The sequence below is a fragment of the Aegilops tauschii genome, chromosome 2 (genome assembly GCF_002575655.3).
Source record: "Aegilops tauschii subsp. strangulata cultivar AL8/78 chromosome 2, Aet v6.0, whole genome shotgun sequence".
NCBI classification, from domain to species: domain Eukaryota; kingdom Viridiplantae; phylum Streptophyta; class Magnoliopsida; order Poales; family Poaceae; genus Aegilops; species Aegilops tauschii.
In genome coordinates this window covers 638452588-638460322 of record NC_053036.3, presented here as the reverse complement: position 1 = coordinate 638460322, position 7735 = coordinate 638452588, and the positions used below count along the sequence as shown (strand labels likewise).

The following is a 7735-nucleotide window of genomic DNA, read 5'->3' as shown; positions in this document are numbered from 1 at the left end:
AACATGCACCAAAATACAGCACCCTACAGCACCAAATAACCTACAAACAGCCACCTTCTCCAAACCCAAAACCCCCAAATCATGGTCGAAAACCCTAGGCAAATCTCCAAAATACAGATGGGCATATCTGACTAACAAACACACCATCCACAATGCCCATCTCTAAATTTCGACCCTGTAGCTTACAGCGCAAGAACCATGGCGGGGCGATGTGAGGGCTTACTGTAGTTGGGCGGCGGAGCACCATCGGGGCGACGAACAGCCAACATCGCGACGAAACAGCTCCAGCGATGAGATGCGCCGCGCCTGCGCCGCGCCTCTCGCCCTTGTGCGGTGACTCCGGTGGTGGTGATCTGGTGCGGTGCCGCCGACGATCGCCCTTCCCTCCTTCCCTTTCACCTCCTCCCCTGTCGTTATGATCGAAGCCGAATGGACAAGGAGCTGGAGGAATTACAGAGCCAGCCAAGGGTTTCCTTGTAAAAAGCCCAGGAGAACGCCAGCTGTCGCCTCGGATTGGTCAACAAGTGGTCAAATGGAGCGGCGACGAGTGGCGTACGGTGAACAGTGACCGTACAATCACGTGCAGGCGTATTGAGTGACCGTATTGGTCGTATCTTGAAGTACAGTGACCAAAGTGTGCTTTCTTCTCAAGTTCAAGTACCGCCAGTGCATTTTACTCTATAAATTATTATTCGTGGTGTTTGCAGAGATATTTGAACGAGGTCTTGCTTTAGCATGGATCAGGGCCACTCGATGCTGATCTTCGCATTGCCGGCAATGGGCAGCAACGCCTGCACCAACTCATCAACCCTCGGATGTTCTTCTCGGCAGTAGATTTTGATCCTCTCGATGCAAGGGTAGCTGCCTGAGGCCGACGGCGGCGCTCTCCTTGTTGGCGGCAAGGCTTTGCATGTGCTGCATTCCTCCTGCAGAATATCAACACGAAGGTGGTAGTGTTAGTAAGAGTTCTAGCAGACCAATTGGTACTTGGACATATATACTTTTGAGTAAGTACCATTTCGAGCTTCAAAGTTAGCTCCTTCAGCTTGTCTGAGAGCTGGAGAATGCGGTGCAATGGGTAGAAGTCAGCAGTCATGACCCAATCGCCCAGCACCAAGCTTGTCAGGTTGCTAAACGTTGGGCATGTTAGCAAACCTCCCTCAAATGCGCGCTTCAAATTCATCCATCAGAAACGAAGGGAACATGTTAGTGTTGCAAAGAAAATATAATACTAACATATACAAGGGGAAACTGTCAGTTTAAAAAAAGAAGACCGTCCCTTAACTTTGAACCCAGAAGCAGACTAACTAGGCAAGCAAATACATTCTCTCTCGAAATAGGCTTTCGCCCCGCTTTATAAATAAAGAAAGCAACCAAACACATTCTCTCTCGAAATAGGCTTTCGCCCCGCTTTATAAATAAAGAAAGCAACCACCACGTCCGTACAACAAGTTCAAGTGCAGCAAAGCAAATAAATACATTCACCTACACTTGTATGGGTAAGAAAAGAAAAAAAAATCTTACCTCATGTAATGGCGCATGCAGCTCCAACGTTGTGGCATGCGGAAGGCCATCAAGTAGATGATGATCCATTACTGTGCCCATATGATGAAAAGATTTAGACCTTAGATTAATCAAAGCTGTCACCAGAGAAGACAGATCCCTAGTTACTATAGCACCAGCATATGGGTGAAGGATAGAGATATGGGTAAGGTTCCTAGCACAAATCAGGAGACTGGAGATAATGAGGCAGTGACTGATATCCAGAACCTTGAGTGAGCTTGATGAGATCTCCTCATGGCCACAGACACTGCACAACTCCAGCTCTAAATGTTCAAGAACAGGGCAGTCGTAGTTCAACGGCCTAAATAACCCATGTTTCAACGTGACAGATTGCAGCCTGATTATTTTGAGGTGCCGAGAAGGAAACATTGCTGTGCTATCCAAGCGGAGAAATCCAGAAATATGAAGGAGACGAACTTTGTGCATAATGGCATGACGAATCCATGCGGAACACGTGGCACTATCAGCACGGTAGGCATGGATTCGGGCTTCATCCAAGGAAATGGTACCGTCACGCAAGAGCAGCAAGCGGTCCCCGAACTTCTCCAGCTTGCATTGATCCACAAAGTCTTCGCCGTCGATGCAGATGAATGGTGTAGAGCACCAAAGAAAGCGCCATCTTGGTGAGAGAAGACTTGTGCGCACGACCTCCGGCATCGGTAAGAAGGACATCACATGGTGGAGCAGATCGTCTGAGAGGCTGCTGAGCCTGTCGACACCATTCCCGTTGCCTCCCGCACTCTTTGAACCACAGGGAATGGATGTTGGTGCCGACATCTCATCAAGCAGGACGGCTGCATGAATCCACAAAGGGCAAGGGCAATGCTAAATAATCAAAATCACAGGTATACAAATTTCAAAAAATCCTTGATACACAAGAAGGCATGAAACGATTTCAATTGAAGCAACCATGTTGGCAATCACACAATGAAACCTTATATGTAAAAGCATACAGATCAGGAAAGGGAAACACATATGCAGCCTTGAGCGAAAATTGTGGAAAGTTTAAGCTGTAAATACCACCATCCTTGACATAAGCTCACTATTCGGCAAACGAATAACATAAATAGCTCAATCAAATCTCACAGCATTTCAGTTCAGGAAATATGTTCCAAATGTGTACATTCCGAAGCAATGGCATCAATTATTCCCTTGTATATAAGCAGGAAGCAGAATTGCATGATTTGCATCAAAGGCGATATGACATGAACATGAATTGACATTAATTGTATGGCTGAGATGAACATGAACTGACATCCATGGTAGTATAAGCAGGAGCGGTGTATGCATCAATTTGATTCATCTTCATCTTCCCAGATCTGCAGGAAGGAAGGTCAATTGTACCTTGCTTAACTTGCTACGGCAGGTCGGCAGTGCCGGTCTGGCGCCGCGGAGGAGGCAGCGATGGTGCGGAATGCGGACGGCCTGCAGGTTGGAGGCGAGCCGGTGAGGGGAGGGGACTGCGCGGCCGGCCGGCGGCGTGATGGGAGTGGGCTAGCTGGCGTCGGCGTCTCGGCGAAAGCCGACAGGGGAGCCGGGGTGGGGGCGAGTGGGCGAGGGGGAGGAGAGGGCCAGAGGGGAGCGGGTGGCCGACCGGCGACGTCAGGGGAGCGGCCGACGGCTGCGGCGGCGTCACTTGGGCGGACGAGCCCTGGTACACGGTGTGTCGTGTGCCAGACCAGGTTCGTTACGTGCCGGGCCCATGAAAAAGGTATCATTTGGCCAGCTATATACATGATGATTATCAAAAAACTATGTACTCCCTCCCTTCTTTTATATAATGTGTATTTGTTTTTTGATAAAATTTCATAATGTACGGTGCATTTGTTCTAATTCATTTTAATTTCGATCTTGGCCCTCCAGAAAAAAGAAAGTATATCTTCCCTGATTGCATGTATCTCTCCTTGTAGAGAAAGAAAAGGAAACTATCTCTCTCCCGATTGCATGTATATCTTACTTTTCTAGCCTAAATGATTTACTTGCCGCTAATCTACGAATTAGATAAGGGTAATTTCGTCCTAAATAGTCTATAATTATGTGCCTTGATCACCGTGTTGAAAATAATACACCTTAAATAAAGGAATAGAGGCCTGATAACTTACGCAGAATACCGTGGGAAGGACCGTTCATCATTGACAGGGTTCTCACGGGAGGAGCATATTAGATCTGAGAAGCGAAGACTAGGAGTCTTGAACCCAACCTCTGAAACGCCATTCTGCTATGTAGTTCAAATGCTTATCTCTGCTTATCTTTTATCTTAGTTTAAATTATTGTTTAGCTCGAAATACCAGACATTGTAGTTTGAATTAAAGTTTGGTACCTTTTAACCCGGGGTCTCTTATGTTAATTTGCTTCTGTGCCATTATTGATTTGTTGATCTTCCTCAATAATTTACCCGAGTCTGATGTGCCTGGCTGTTTGATTTTGGTCCTCTAGGCCGGACTCGGGACCCTTGCATAAATTTGTGTCATTTCCCGACCTAAGTGTTTTCTTCCTTAGTCATTTTGCTGTCTTTTCTTTTGCTGTAGTTCTTGGCTTATGTCTTTGGCCAATAGCCGAATTGTGTAGTGTTGGCCTTTGAAGCACTCCTTGTTTGCCTTATGGCTGAAGAGTTTCAAGCCGAAAGCTGGTTACACCAAGCAGTATTCGAAACAAGATGCATGTCAAGTTAAAGCATGGCGAAAGCACTAATTTTTCAAGGCCAAACTAGTTTTCGGCAACCAAAATATGTGTAGTAGCTGGGACTTGAAAGTTTTTTTACATCATACCCTCGGCATCTCGAGGTCTCGGACTACTACTAATTACATTTATTGAATTATGTCTTGCAAGAGGCAATCCTACTTGAGTGAATTGCAAAAAACATTGACATTGAATGCTAGGGTTGTAGACATCACAGTCCTACAGTTTTGTTCCAAAAATCACTAATTCCGAGGATAATTTTTTGCAAAAACCACTAGTTGTTTGTTTTGGCCCGTTTGATGACGATTATGATAAGTAGAGCCCACAAAAGCTGACGTGGCATAACGGTTCTACACAAACGGCGTTAGACATGTGTATCTACATTTACATAGACACCCTTGTGGCAAAAATAAAAACGCAATCGGGTCCCGCCCAAGCAAAAACTGCAGCACGACACGACCGGTTCATGAGGTCTCGTCGCCGGCGAGGTACGGACACTGGAGCGTTGCCCGGAAGGGAAGAGGGCGGAAGGTGGCCTTCGATCGGTCGTGTCGCGTCCGCATCGGGCAGTGGTGGGACGGGCACGGATGGAGGAGGCGGCGGCTGGGTGAGGATCAAGCGGGCGGCTGTGTTGCTAGCTTGCTGGGTGGCTGGGGTCCTTGCCATAGACAAGGGTCGGGGCGGCATCGCCGGTCGACAGGACCAGAGGGGTTGGGTTCGCAGGCGATGAGGGCGGCTGCGAAGCTCGGCGGCGCTGGCTATTGGCCGGAGTGTTGGGGAACGTAGTAATTTTAAAAAATTTCCTACGCACACGCAAGATCATGGTGATGCATAGCAACGAGAGGGGAGAGTGTTGTCCACGTACCCTCGTAGACCGACAGTGGAAGCGTTATCACAACGCGGTTGATGTAGTCGTACGTCTTCACGATCCGACCGATCAAGTACCGAACGTACGGCACCTCCGAGTTCTACACACGTTCAGCTCGATGACGTCCCTCGAACTCCGATCCAGCCGAGTGTTGAGGAAGAGTTTCGTCAGCACGACGGCGTGGTGACGATGATGATGTTCCACCGAAGCAGGGCTTCGCCTAAGCTCCGCAACGGTATTATCGAGGTGTAATATGGTGGAGGGGGGCACCGCACACGGCTAAGAGATCTCAAGGATCAATTGTTGTGTTTCTGGGGTGCCCCCCTGCCCCCGTATATAAAGGAGCAAGGGGGAGGCAGCCGGCCAAGAGGAGAGGCGCGCCATAGGGGGAGTCCTACTCCCACCGGGAGTAGGACTCCTCCTTTCCTTGTGGGAGTAGGAGAAGGGAAGGGGGAAGGAGAAAGAAGGAAGGGTGCGCCCCCCTTCCCTAGTCCAATTCGGACCAGACCATGGGGAGGGGTGCAGCCACCTTTTGAGGCCTTTCTCTCCTTTCCCGTATGGCCCATTAAGGCCCAATACGAATTCCCGTAAGTCCCCGGTACTCCGAAAAATGCCCGAATCACTCGGAACCTTTCCGAAGTCCGAATGTAGTCGTCCAATATATCGATTTTTACGTCTCGACCATTTCGAGACTCCTCGTCATATCCCCGATCTCATCCGGGACTCCGAACTCCTTCGGTACATCAAAACTCAATAAAACTGTCATCGTAACGTTAAGCGTGCGGACCCTACGGGTTCGAGAACTATGTAGACATGACCGAGACACGTCTCCGGTCAATAACCAATAGCGGGACCTGGATGCCCATATTGGCTCCCACATATTCTACGAAGATCTTTATCGGTCAGACCGCATAACAACATACGTTGTTCCTTTTGTCACCGGTATGTTACTTGCCCGAGATTTGATCGTCGGTATCTCGATACCTAGTTCAATCTCGTTACCGGCAAGTCTCTTTACTCGTTCCGTAACACATCATCCCGCAACCAACTCATTAGTCACAATGCTTGCAAGGCTTATAGTGATGTGCATTACCGAGTGGGCCCAGAGATACCTCTCCGACAATTGGAGTGACAAATCCTAATCTCGAAATACGCCAACCCAACAAGTATCTTTGGAGACCTGTAGAGCATCTTTATAATCACCCATTTACGTTGTGACGTTTGGTAGCACACAAAGTGTTCCTCCAGTAAACGGGAGTTGCATAATCTCATAGTCATAGGAACATGTATAAGTCATGAAGAAAGCAATAGCAACATACTAAACGATCGAGTGCTAAGCTAACGGAATGGGTCAAGTCAATCACGTCATTCTCCTAATGAGGTGATCTCGTTAATCAAATGACAACTTATATCTATGGCTAGGAAACATAACCATCTTTGATTAACGAGCTAGTCAAGTAGAGGCATACTAGTGACACTCTGTTTGTCTATATATTCACACATGTATTATGTTTCCGGTTAATACAATTCTAGCATGAATAATAAACATTTATCATGATACAAGGAAATAAATAATACTTTATTATTGCCTCTAGGGCATATTTCCTTCAGTCTCCCACTTGCACTAGAGTCAATAATCTAGATTACACAGTAATGATTCTTACACCCATGGAGCCTTGGTGCTGATCATGTTTTGCTCGTGGAAGAGGCTTAGTCAACGGGTCTGCAACATTCAGATCCGTATGTATCTTGCAAATTTCTATGTCTCCCACCTGGACTAAATCCCGGATGGAATTGAAGCGTCTTTTGATGTGCTTGGTTCTCTTGTGAAATCTGGATTGCTTTGCCAAGGCAATTGCACCAGTATTGTCACAAAAGATTTTCATAGGACCCGATGCACTAGGTATGACACCTAGATCGGATATGAACTCCTTCATCCAGACTCCTTCATTTGCTGCTTCCGAAGCAGCTATGTACTCCGCTTCACATGTAGATCCCGCCACGACGCTTTGTTTAGAACTGCACCAACTGACAGCTCCACCGTTCAATGTAAATACGTTCCGGTTTGCGATTTAGAATCGTCCGGATCAGTGTCAAAGCTTGCATCAACGTAACCATTTACGATGAGCTCTTTGTCACCTCCATATACAAGAAACATATCCTTAGTCCTTTTCAGGTATTTCAGGATGTTCTTGACCGCTGTCCAGTGATCCACTCCTGGATTACTTTGGTACCTTCCTGCTAGACTTATAGCAAGGCATACATTAGGTCTGGTACACAGCATTGTATACATGATAGAGCCTATGGCTGAAGCATAGGGGACATCTTTCATCTTCTCTCTATCTTCTGCAGTGGTCGGGCATTGAGTCTTACTCAACTTCACACCTTGCAACACAGGCAAGAATCCTTTCTTTGCTTGATCCATTTTGAACTTCTTCAAAACTTTGTCAAGGTATGTGCTTTGTGAAAGTCCAATTAAGCGTCTTGATCTATCTCTATAGATCTTGATGCCCAATATATACGCAGCTTCACCGAGGTCTTTCATTGAAAAACTCTCATTCAAGTATCCCTTTATGCTATCCAGAAATTCTATATCATTTCCAATCAGTAATATGTCATCCACAT

The 7735-nt window shown here is 47.0% G+C and overlaps 1 protein-coding gene across 1 annotated transcript; it reads right to left on the bottom strand.

Moving 5' to 3' along the window:
* Positions 1-450: 450 nt before the first annotated feature.
* Positions 451-2353, bottom strand: LOC109763333 (F-box/LRR-repeat protein 25-like). Its single transcript, XM_020322168.4, has 3 exons — positions 1525-2353; positions 1016-1171; positions 451-926 (listed from the first exon to the last, which is right to left on the bottom strand). The coding sequence occupies exons 1-3, from the start codon at positions 2338-2340 to the stop codon at positions 741-743; spliced, it is 1158 nt and encodes a 385-aa protein (XP_020177757.1). The 5' UTR covers positions 2341-2353; the 3' UTR covers positions 451-740.
* Between the last annotated feature and the right edge of the window lie 5382 nt (positions 2354-7735).